Source organism: Propithecus coquereli, unplaced genomic scaffold (genome assembly GCF_000956105.1).
Source record: "Propithecus coquereli isolate 6110/MARCELLA unplaced genomic scaffold, Pcoq_1.0 Scaffold131, whole genome shotgun sequence".
NCBI classification, from domain to species: Eukaryota; Metazoa; Chordata; class Mammalia; order Primates; family Indriidae; genus Propithecus; species Propithecus coquereli.
In genome coordinates this window covers 6,603,897-6,617,003 of record NW_012137303.1, presented here as the reverse complement: position 1 = coordinate 6,617,003, position 13,107 = coordinate 6,603,897, and the positions used below count along the sequence as shown (strand labels likewise).

At 37.0% G+C, this 13,107-nt stretch overlaps 1 protein-coding gene across 1 annotated transcript in view; it reads left to right on the top strand.

Moving 5' to 3' along the window:
- Positions 1 to 13,107, top strand: part of CDKAL1 (CDK5 regulatory subunit associated protein 1-like 1) — a 712,360-nt gene that overhangs the window by 201,481 nt on the left and 497,772 nt on the right. The window contains exon 5 of the mRNA XM_012638567.1: positions 7,146 to 7,242. Within this exon, the coding sequence (XP_012494021.1) occupies positions 7,146 to 7,242 (97 nt within the window). The remainder of the gene's footprint in view (positions 1 to 7,145; positions 7,243 to 13,107) is intronic.

Below are 13,107 nucleotides of genomic sequence, written 5' to 3'. Positions count from 1 at the left end.
TCTCGCTCTTGCTCAGGCTGGTCTCGAACTCCTGACCTTGAGCCATCCACCCGCCTCGGCCTCCCAGAGTGTTAGGATTACAGGCGTCAGCCACTGCACCCGGCCGGGTTTCACTTTTTAAAGAGGTAGAAACATCTGTCATAGAGGCAAGCTGGCTTTCCAGGCGATATAACTAGATGTTGTCAATAATTTTCAGGGCATGAAATGTTCAGTTTTGTAGGTTCAGGAGGTCGATTTTGTAGGTTTACCTAGAGTTAACTGGGCCCATGCACCAAACTCAGAGTAACAGGTCTCGCCAGTTCAGTTCGTCATGGAGGCCCTTGAGACCATAGCCACTGGCAACCAGCCCCTCAGGATTACAGGGATCGCCCCCTGCCCCGCAGCCAGGGCATCTGGGGAAATGCCAATTTCCTGCCTTGCAGCCAGCCTCATAGTATTCAGCGGGAAGCCTCTTCCATTAAGCCTAAGGAATCATTCCTATTGTCTGCACTCGGTTCCCTTTGGAGCCATGAGAGTAGTTAAACCCGATTCTTTAATCTTTTTAAACTGTGCTTCTCATCCTCTATCCAGCGTGCAAGCTCCACAGCCACCATTTTCTGATTTTTGCTGGTACTTCCTTCAACTTCTTCCCATCATATCACCTGCAGCTTCTTTTCAAAATGTTTTTGTACGTCTCATTGAACTTCCCTTTCTGTAATGGACCAACTTTCCTTTAACCTCTTCACAGAAGCCAATGTCCTTATAGATTTCATTTTTTTCCCCTTAAAATAAAGCCACAAAGTTTTCTTCAAACAAAATCTTTCACAGACCCTTACTGCATAAAGTGGATGAACGCACAGTAACGGGTTGCACTGTGGGTGGAGGAGGACTCTGGTCTCAGCTGCTCAGCCTTCCCAGTGCCACTGACCTGGTCCCTCAGGGGCCTCAGTGGGAGTCAGAGTGATGCAGCCCTGCTTTCGGGAAGAGTCACCTCTTCTTCTTAACTCTGGTGTCCTTGGGTCTCTTGACAGAGGTGCATGCTGACTGGCCTATAGGACTACTCGCAGCTCTCCTTGCTACCTCGGGATCTCTGTTCTTCCTTTTCACTTGAAAACTGGACTTCTAAAGCACGCTTCTTCCTCCTTGCTCTAGACCGTGAACTTGAACTTGAGATCAGTAACTATCTTTTTATCTTTGTTTTTCCTTGTGTCTTGCATGTGGTACGTGGATGAATGATAGAATGAAAACACAAAATGCTAGATTATTGACTTTTTAATAAATAATAGTTCTTATAGGTACTGGCAATAAGTCCAATAAAGGAAACCGGTGGAACCTGGACTCAAAGGGGGATTTCTTCACTGGTTTTATATGGTGGCTTCATCAGGGTATGGTAGGTTGTTGTATGTCAATACACTTAAATGACTGTTTGTGTCTAAGAGGATTGGCTATTTTGATCATCTGCCTAGGGTGCCTACTCTGCTTGCTAGTGTCACTGACATTGAGAAATTTTTACCCTTTGGATTCCCCTTTATTAAGTGTACGGAAGACTATTCTCCTTGCTACAACATTCTTTCTTCACATGAGGCATAAAATGTGCGATTATGTTTTAGTTTTGTTAGTTAAAATAACATACAGTCTTGTGATCCTGAGATTAGAGCCCAGTTACTTTGGATTTGCATCTCTCCATACATCCCCAGTTACCTATATGAATACATTTAGGTGGATTATTTTTTCAGACTGATAAACCTACTAGTCTTAAGAGTAAGTTTATTTTCAACTATTTGCAGCTCATAGTCTAACTCTCCAAGTTCTGACAACAGGATGACGTAGGTAGACAGTTACATTGGTGCAAACTATTTCCTCCTTGACTGCTTCCAAAATTTAGGAAAGCCATTGTGGTTAATGAGTTATATCAAAAGCATAGCTTCTTAGTTATTTTCTCTTACATCATTTGCATAGGTGTTTTCATGTATTTCACACAGCTGCATGCCTACACATCAGTACTTAAAATATAGGTGTCCTTTCATTTGAATATTTGAATGCAGAGAATTCTCACATGCAGAGTAGTGAAGACTGCTTGTTTTGTACAAAAACAGACTGATTTGACCCTCTTTTTGGTGCTGTTGTGAGGAAACATTTTTCTAAGTGTATCAGTATGCATTTAAAAATTAAAAATCAGATATATATTTAAAAAACACTTTTTCTTTCATGAGAGAATATCTTTAAGAAGTAGGCATTCTAGTCATACTCAACTCCTTCAGTTGGCCCTGTGGAACCTCAGATGTGGAATCATCCCTCTCTGGTATGCATGGCTTTCCACGTATAAGTGGACCTACACCACTGAAAGCTGTGTTGTTCAAGGGTCAACTGTATTATGAGTATTTTTATATAAGTTAAATGTCAATTTGCAAGAAAGATATAAGGAGTAAGAGAAATGAACATGGAGAAAGAAGCAACATTTTCTCCTTACCTGCCACTTGTAGAGAACTGTGTTTTTTTGAAATACCTATGAATTTATTACTCTTCTATTGGACTGTTATTTTGTTCACAAGACTCAGGAAAATAAGAACCATCAAATATTAAATTGTTTTTACTTTGAAGACATTCAAAAATTATAGCCCTGTAAATTTCTTTGCTATTCTAATAAAGAAATGTTTGCTATGGTGTTTATTACATAGTCAAAACCTGTTTGATTCATGTTCTGTAATGTAACATTCAAGGAACCAGAAGATCTTGGGTGCTCATCCCAGCTCGAGCACTAACTCCAGATAGTGTGGGACTTTGGGCCTCAATCATTGTATCTTCTTGAATCTTAATTTTCTCATCTGTGAAATAAGGGAATGATATTATGTCACCTTTATGTATTTTTTTTATTATGCTATTAATTTAAGATTCTATGCAAATTAGTTCTTACATTTGATGCTTGGAAGAAAAGAGGGAAAGGCCTCTTTATGTTTTCCGTATTATTCGAGTTAATGCTCTAGACAAGGATACATCTCTATTTTTATTTAGAAATACATTCCAAGAAAATATGAACCATTATATTAAATTAACTTTACATTCAATTTTTATTTTAATTAACATTTCAAGGCTATCTGGAAATTCATATCATCTTAAACTTTCTTAAGGTATTAATATTATCAGCATTCATATTTTGAAGGATAATAGCTATTAAAAACATGTCTGTGTCAGGCACATTTTTTTGTTTGTTTCCAGAGCTATATTAGAAGATGTCAGGTACATTTTTAAAGGGAAAATTATTTTTCAGGTTTTTATTAACCTGAACAAAGCTTATTAAACAAACAGAGTGGTATGTAAGAAGGGAATGTTTAGAACAAGAATACTCTGAGAATTTGCATTAAAGCTTTTGCTACTTTATTTGGTCACATATAAAGTGTGCCATTACTATTCCATGACAGGTAGGAATTTTGGCTTATAGTTCTGGTCTCTCCTAGCATTTTAAAGCCAAATTTAATAAAAGCACAAAATAATATTTTTAACAAATTACTTAATCATGCATTTCAATTTTGAACTTTTCCTCTTAGTTTTATAGTGTCCTTACTCCCTTAAAATCAGCCCTGGCCTGTTTCATGTCCTAATCTGGTGTTTATAATGTCACCAGAACATTTTCCCTGGGTTGTTATATATTAACTGTACTGTTTTCAAATATTCTGCATAACTAACTACATAATGGTTATTACCTTGATGAAGTACCATTGTGTTAACCACAATTGTTATTGTTGTTGTTGGTATTTTTCCTCTTTTTGGTTTTCCATAGTGTTATTTTTATCCGACGGAAATGTTTCTACTTAAAGAATCACAATGTTTTGTGTTCAAATGGATTCTGTCCACATCCTTAGGGACTGCTGCATCTACTGTCATCACCCATCGCTTTGTAAGAACATTTCCCAAATCCACCTCCATCTTAATTCCCAGCCAGCTGACTTGCATTTCCAGGGATTTGATGGACATTACCAGAACCCCAGATTTAGCGTCCTAGGTGAATTTATCACCTTCTATCCAATACTCAGTCAGTTCTGACAGCTAGTGGCACCACTGTTCTTCTCTTTTCTTAGGCTGGGGATCAGGAAACTATGGCCCACAGGCCAAATCTGGCTTGCTGATTGTTTTTGTAAATAAAGTTTTATTGGCACACAGAAACACCCATTCATTTAAGTATTGTCTAAGGCTTCTCTTACATTCAGGTGACACAGTTAAGTAGTTGCAACAGAGACCTATGACCAGTAAAGCCTAAAGTACTTCCTGTCTGGCCCTTTGTAGAAAAATTTGCTGACCCTTGCTTTAGACTTTGATTCCTCCATTGGGATTTACCAAGTATATTGTAGTAAGAGAACTAATTTCCTTTTATTTAATCATCTTTTTAAAAAAAATCTGTCACATGCATTCTGGCTCTCATATCCTTTTGTATAGGATATTAAATTAATTTCCCCACCCCTTGGCTTCTTTTCCCCTTGTATTTCATTTTGTGCTATGCTACCAGTGTCATGTTCTCAAAGTTTGGTTCCACTCTATGTCCACTTTGCCACCAAAATGTAAGAGGTTTCCCCATTGCTCACTAAATTAGAGACTCTCCAGCCTCTTCCTTAAGTCTTCTTCCATAATATAATCCCTATTGTTCTCCGATATACAGAACTGCTTTCTATAATATAATGAAATACTTTCCCCCTTCTTGTCTTTCTTCATGCTGTAACAACTGCCTAGAGCTTTCTCTGCCTCCATTTCCATCCTCTCCTACTCCTGTCTGCCAATAAAATCCCCCCAAATTTCTCTGTGAAACTTTTTTCTGTATTTTTTTTTGTGTGTATACACATTCTTTTTCCCTTCATGGCATGTTAAACAGTTCTCTGTCACTGAGGGCATCTTACTTGATGCTGTGTTTATGTGCTTTTACATCTCCATGTTATAAACCATAAACTTGTTGAGTGCAGGGTGCTTCACTTCCTCATCATTATGTTCCCTTAAACACTTACCATAATGTTTTAGATGTGTTTAATAAGTAATTGAATTACATTGTAGAAAGCAGGCTTTTTCATTTGGATTCAATTGTCAGTGATCTCAGAGTCTCTCTTGGATGTTGGGCAGTGATTCTAGGTGTTATAACTAAAATTCTTAAAGAAACTAGATTTTAACTTCTTTGTGTAGATTGCTAATGAAAATGGAAAGTTTTTTTTGTTTGATAAATTATTTCACATTTACTGTAAGAAAAGTATTTATGTGTGGTGATGTGTTTGGTACTGATAAGAAAAGTAAAACCAAGGGGCAGAGCCAGACAATAATTCTCTTGAATGTTGATATGCAATCTACTAAAGTCAGATTTTCAAAATTTCGTTAAGTTTTTTCAGGATCCCAAGTGGAAAAATTATATCAAAGTGCTCTAAGAAGTTATTGAAATGAAACATAGGTGCTGTTAAAATATTATTTTTTACTCTGCCTATTCTTGCATTTACTCATTCTCTGCATACTTCCCAGAAGATTTTGATATGGCTATTTATCACACAGAGCTTATCCTATTAATCCCAATTTATTGTTAATTTATAGTTCTGAATTTGTACTCTTGAAAAAGTTGACAAAAACAAAAATGTGCAAAGTGTAGAGACTTTTCATAGTTGTGTCATCTAAAGTCACATGTCTAGAAAGTGGCCTGCTGATACCCTCAGCTTTCTCATTTGGCTTCAGAAACCTAGAGATTGCTAGGGGGGACCAGGGACCCAATTTGGTGCATGAAATACAATACCCCAAGACTCAGCAATAAAAATAATTGAAGCAACAAAACACCCCAAATCACATATAACATTAAACAGAATCGAAGACTTGAAAATTTAATTTTAAAATGAGCAAAGAATATGAATTGTTTCTAGGAAAAGATATAAATTCTGCTTTGTTCACTACTGTCTTCTAGGACAAAATCTATGGTTGCTCTATACATTGCATGCCCAAATGAATGAATAATGTCCACATAAAAAATATATTGCCACCTCCCTCTTGAGTAAAGAAATGCTTAATAAAATAACTAGATAATGTATACCTTTGAACCAGCATTTCTACTTCTTAGAATTTAAGCTAGGAAAATAATTACACAAATGAGCATAGATTTCACCTCTAGGTTTCTGTAATCCAGAAATACTTTCTAAATATTCATATATATATATGTATGTATGTAGAAATAAATATATAAACTCAAGTCTATTTGCACATATATGCTTGCATATGTGAGGGATTCTGGAGTGTGGAAGTGAGCATCAGTAGTCAGTAACTGTAGATTTTCTCTGGGGAGCAGGACTAGGGAGATGCGGGGATTCCCAGGATGTAGGGTATTATGCCTTCTATTTACTCTCCTGTCTGAATTTTCTTAAGGTATGTTTTACTCTTATATTGGACAAAACAAGGAAAGAATATATCAAGTTTTAGGCATATTTTCATTAATATTTAAGTAACTTATTTGAAGGGTTAGCTTATCTTTGTGGAAAATATGGTTTTGAAGAATGATTCATATCCTTGTGAGTCGTGTATAAGTGATTTTTTTTTGTTGTTGTTTTGTAATGGGATGATAATGAAAGACATTATCAGATTGAACTGCTATTGTGTTCTTTATTTTTTATTTTTTTTTTTTTGAGACAGAGTCTCACTCTGTTGCCCGGGCTAGAGTGCTGTGGTGTCAGCCTAGCTCACAGCAACCTCAAACTCCTGGGCTCAAGCAATCCTACTGCCTCAGCCTCCTGAGTAGCTGGGACTACAGGCATGCGCCACCATGCCCGGCTAATTTTTTCCATATATATATTTTTTAGTTGTCCAGATCATTTCTTTCTATTTTTTTTTTTTTTTTAGTAGAGACGCGGTCTCGCTCTTGCTCAGGCTGGTCTCGAACTCCTGACCTTGAGCGATCCACCTGCCTCAGCCTTCCAGAGTGCTAGGATTACAGGCGTGAGCCACCGCGCCCGGCCTATTGTGTTCTTTAATGTATGATAAATAAAGTACAGAAGTCTAATTATAATATACTTTTCTTTAAGCAGTTATACGAAAATCCTGTTTTGTGCTAGATGGGCCTATTATAATATTATTTGAAGAGTTTATATGCACTATCAACAGTTTCCAAGGGTATGCTTGTGAGCAAAAGAATTCACACTGTTTTTTCTTTAATCTTTTAGAAAAGCTCAAGAGGAGAACAAGAAAGTCGTGCTGGCTGGATGCGTTCCTCAAGCCCAGCCTCGGCAGGACTACCTCAAAGGACTGAGTATCATCGGGGTGAGCTTGGACCTGATGGGAAAAAAAGAAAATCGCATATTGTTAACATATATAATAGCTGTACATTTTATTTTCTATTTCTGGGTTATTTATAAGCTGTGTTACACTTACAGCTATCCTAAACATACTTTCATTATGGCCCCTGAAACTTTGTCGTGTCTGTGTAACTTTCAGCGCAAAACATGTTCTAGGCTCTCTCATTAAGAAAGAGTAATGCGATAAAAAGCCGTAGCATGGAATTTACATCCCTGAATAACTTGGTCTTTTTCTGGCTGCCCATTACTATTTCTTTCCATATCATTCCAATTTTCTCACCCACCGAACTACTTACTTGTCGTCCCCAGTGTGTAGATGCCTTTTTTGGAATGCCCCACCTCTCTGTACCCACCGCTACATCTCAGCTCCAACAGAACATTCTGTGAAGCCTTCTCCGAACACTCTGTGTAGTTCTTCTCCAGAGTCCTGTCTCTGGGTTCCCTTTGCTGACGGTGCAGTTCCTGTCGTTTGCTCTCTTAGCACAGAGTTCTGATTTTAGGTTTACTTATATGATTCTTTGAATAAAACTCCTCTATTTAAATTGTTAGCCTCGCTGGGACAGCTTTTCAGTCTTTTTTTTTTTTTTTTTTTAAACTCTTACCCTGTTTCTCCAGCCTTTTCCGCAATGCCTGACACACCATAGGCACTCCTAAGTATTTGTTGATGGACTGAAAGAATCTCCCTACGTTTTTCTTGTTGGCATGCTGTTTTTCCTTTGGGACAGGAGCTCTCTGAAGTCAGGAGACTACTGTCTGTTCTCTTATTTTTTGTAGCCAATCACTATTCGCAAAATGCTCTGTGGTAGTTGGCCTTCAGTCAATATTTGTTGACCAAATGGTGGTGCTTCTTCCTTCCCACCATCCTACTGCAGCCATACTCAGTAAGTTCACCAATGATCTTCTTTTAAAAAAGCCTTTATTAATTTTTTTTAAAAAGTATTGTATGCTCACAGGAAAAGTTTATATGAATAATTGGTGTCTGAATCGAGTTTTGTAATGGATTTCTCCTTATTTGATACACTATCGATGGGTTCTTACATTGTGTTCTCAGTGTAATGAATTTGTTTTCTGCTGTGAAGTCCTTACCCCACTAGAAATTTAATAGTCTTTGAACAAACATTCTCACTTTAAACAAACAGAACCTGAATGTTTGGTAACTTTAGTTTTTGTTCACTATTTGTTTACATTTTGATTTCTCATGGTTTAAGGAATGAAATGAATATGGGACTCCTGAGTTATCTTTGCATGTCGGACTAACTTTCTCTATAAACATACTCCTGCTGTGTTAGGAAAATAGGAAACTAGTTAGAACTCTGTTTCGGAGATGGCATGTGGTTAAAAGCTTGAAGTTCGTCTTAGATTTCATCTCAAGGAATTAAGTTACTGGAATAGCAGAATTTCCTTAGTGCCACAAAAGCCTCTTCTCTGCATATGTTGTGGTAGTGTTTTTTTGAACTCCGTTGTGTGTAGGAAGAGCTTAGTATATGTTAGGATGTACACAGCGTGAGGAGGACACCAGTGCATGTGAAGACAGTTTTTCAGGGCTCAAGCACAGCTGTGACAATGGCAAATAGACAATTTTTTCCTGTTTAATCTAGCATCCTTTTTGTTCTGTCACGTAGTCCCATTTTATTACCATCGACATTCTTTAGATTTATTTTTATTTTGTTCATTTATAATTGGGGAAATAAGAACACATGTTTTGAAAAGCAAATAGAAAATTCATGCTTCTGTCACCCTAATGCAATTATTATAACTTTGCTTGTCTCTTTCAGACTTTTTTGCCTTTGCATCCTTTTACTTAATTGTAATCTCAAAACTACTTTGTGTCCTTATTTTTCTGTTATTCTATGAGCTTTTTAACCATTTAAAATCCAGCATTGATGTTCTATTGAAGGATATACCATAATTTACTTAACTATTCCTTAACTATTGGATATAAATATTTTTTAATTTTTAGGAAATATAAATAATACATTAATGCCCACAGTGGACTTTTTATTTTAATCTAAAATTAGTATATTGTGAAAAGTTTCCAAAAGTGAGATCACATTATCATTAACATTTTAGAGCTGTAATTGAATTGTATATTCACCAGCCTTAAGTATTATTAAAGTATAAGATTATTCTTTGTCAATATCATTTCACAGAGCATTTTTTCTGTGGCAGCTATGTGACATTTTATTTATCATCAATGACTTTTTATATATGAAAATTATGGCCATAGAAGTGAAAATTTTGAAAACAGTTTTAGATTAGGAAACTAAAATAATCTATTATTTGATGTTTAGAGAGATCCACTTCTGAATAGAATTATTAGAATTGCTACAAAATTAGAAACCTTCTGAAATTTAATGAGTTACAATGAGGTAAATGAATTATTTTATACCAAGAAAAATAATTCTGAAGTATAAAAATGTTCAAATTGAGTGACTTGGGATACTGTTTTTAGCAGGGAGTTTGGAATTGTGTTGCACGATTGGTTTATGGACTGAGTAAAGAATGTTACTCCTTCACAAAATTTCTATGAGGGTGAGTGTTAGTAGAGGTGGAAGAAAGAACTGCTATAACTGCATTCTGTGCTTTGACCTTCTGCTAGGATTTGTCTAAGTCACCTCATAATACAGGGAGGATATGTCAATTCTTGACCAGGTGTGGGTGGGCAAGCTACTTATTGCATACCTGAGTTAAAAGACTTACTAGCCCACCCATAATTGAAAGGCTCTTGGAGTAAGCATTTAGGAAGATATTTAATAGGTAAGGGGAGATCTTACTACCATCATAACGTGGTCATTTGTATCAATATCAGCCTTTAGAAATGGGGCATTTAATTTGTTTTAGTAATCAGAGCTGGCAATGTGGTGAGAGCACATGGTAAGCAGTGATTTGACCCCTGGGCCTTTTGTTATCATCTGTCCCACTGTCTCCTGGAATTATCTAGTTGTGATTAATATTATTTGTGTGATGATGCATGGAAAGAAAATAACAGAAAATCAAAACCAGAAGTAAAGCTTATCATCCTGTGGGTCCAGAAGCCCTGGCTTTGGCCGTAACCTCCGCACTTCTCCTACCCCGGAGCACAGATCTGTGCACCAGCCTGTCTCATTTCTTCACAATGGGAGAGGAGAAAGAAAGAACAGATTTGAAAACATGGATGTCTTGAATAAAAAGACCTTTTTTTAGCCCAGAGTTTTTTTCTTAACATGAAATGAAGTTTATATTTTATATCCAGAATATATTTACTTATAGGTGACCAGTAGAGAATTAAGATCTTTTTATTTATTTTTTCAGGATCTTGAACCATTTTACCTTACAGTGAAAACTTTCATTTCCCTTTGGATAGTTAAGGTTAACCATCTACCTTATAATTTTACGCACTGCCATTTTTTATTATTACTGTTTGTTTATATCACTCACTCTGTAGCTAGCTGTAGGTAGTTCCATGATCTTGTGACTACACCTATTGAATGCTACTTTTTTTCTCTTGGGTTAATTTGTTGGTGGAAAGTTTCTTTTAGATTAGTCAACCGGAAAACAGGATGTTCTCTTTTAAAGTTTGGAGTAAAAAAAGGGTGGTAGACTTCAGGAGTCAGAAAGCCTGGCTTCAGATCGTAGGCCTGCCACATCGTTATTTCTTCAGTTCAGCAAGTGCTTACTAAGTGCGTACTGTGTAGCTGGTACTGTTCTAGATGCTGGGAGTACAGCAGTATATAAAATTGTCAGGAATCTCTATCCTCAAAAAGCTTATGTTCCGGTTCTTGGGAGTGACATCTGGTTTGAGCCTAGAACTTTAATCCCTAGAGAATCTAGTCAGATGGGTCCCTAGAACACAGCAAGATTGGCTAGTTGGGAATTTCTCATTAAGGCTTACATGGACCTCTACTTTGTGTCTGTCAGTTGGGGGTTGTGTTAGGGAGAGGTGGGTGAAATAGTATTTGTGCTGAGTTCTTCCTAAGAGAGTGTCATTTCTCAGTTATTACAGTATACTTTATTAATAGCAAAGGCATTTATTAGAAAGACTGGTTGTTACTCTTAGAGGAAAGCATGTTTATAAAACTGTACATTTTGTGTAGATCTATGCTAATAGCAAGGACTGCATTTGAACTTGGTCTTGGTGTTGATTCACTAGACTTATCTTTATAACTGATTTATAGCTCCAGAAATCCTAAATAAACTGCAGATTAATATATAGGTCCTCACATTTTAAAACATGTAATTCCCAGCAGAATATATAATGTGATATTGAAAATTTGTAACTAACACGGCTTCCTCATGTGCCAGCTGTGAGCCCTGCAGGTGAGTGGACATTTTCTTTGGAGACTTGAATAGAAATCTGGTTTAACACAAGTGTCCTCTTATCTCAGGGACTATTACCAGGTTGATTTGCAGCGTTTGTGTTTTTTTTGTTGTTGTTTCTTGGGTTTTTTCTTTTTTTTTTTTTTTTTTTTGAAACAGAGTCTTGCTCTGTCGCCCAGGCTAGAGTGCAGTGGTGTCATCATAGCTCACTGCAACCTCAACCTCCTGGGCTCAAGCAATCCTCCTGCCTCGGCCTCCTGAGTAGCTGGGACTGGTAGCACGTGCCACCATGCCCAGCTGTTTTTTTCCATTTTTTGTAGAGATAGGGTCTCATTCTTGCTCAGGCTGGTGTGGAACTCCTGGCCTCTGGCGATCCTCCTGCCTTTGCCTCCCAAAGTGCTAGGATTACAGGTGTGAGCGACTGTACCTAGCCTTGCAGTGGTTTTGAACATCTTTTCAGGCAGACTGCTCTAATCCTGAAACATCAAACGGGATTGACTTTTTCAAATGTGAACACTTTAATTTTGAAAATCATGTGTATAATTAAAGCAACATATGAAAGAGGCTAATATTTCTATCATATGCCGTGTTGCAAAACATAAACACATTAGTAAGTGGAGCAGTGCCACAGTAACAATAGCACTGATAGCAACGCTCAGGAAACTCTGTCCTCCTGTGAGTCCCTACTTCCTGTCTTCTAATATTTCTTCTTGTCATATTCCATAAGGCAATATTATAACAGAATGACCAGTAAGTTTAAAAATCCATTTATGTTTTTCCCTTCCTAGACCTGTTGCTTTCACTTTTTCATGGCCTCTTCCAGTCTTACCTATATACATACATATTTTTCACCAGTTAAATTATTAAAATGTATATCATAGTGATTAAGAGTATGTTTTCAGGAGCCAGATTGCATGGATTCCTATCTCTGTACTTCTTAGCTGTGTGACCTTGTACAAGTTACTTGACCTCTCTGTACCTCATTTTCTTCATTTGTTATGTGGTAATAATAACAGAACCTGACTTTGTTTTTTAAGCATTAAATTAGTTAATACATATAATGGGTTTAACATGGAGCCTGTCCCATAGTGCTCTGTATTAGCTATTTTTTAAAAAATAATTAATTCATTTACTAGTAGAGTCAACATGAGCACAACTATGTGCTTGGAATGAAACCATTTTCTAGAGACACCAAGCTGAAGACAATATATCTTTTCCCTAAAGACCATGAAATCTGATAAGAGCTGTAAATGGTGATAACTACGCTTAGGGACAAAGGGCTGTGGGCACACAGAGGATGAAGCCATCCTTGACTTGGGCTTCAGAGGTTGAGTAGTGATTTAACTAGTAGAGAAAGGAGAATGGGCTTTCAGGCAGAAGCAATAACATGTTTAAGAAGAGATAGTATTCACGAAGGGTGCCTGGAGGCAAGAAGGAAGGGCAAGGAGTGAGTGATGTGGGAGTGTTAAGAAGTGTAGTTTGGAGTAGTGCAGACGAATAGTGAGGGTGGACAGAAGGGGGTTGCTCAATGTAA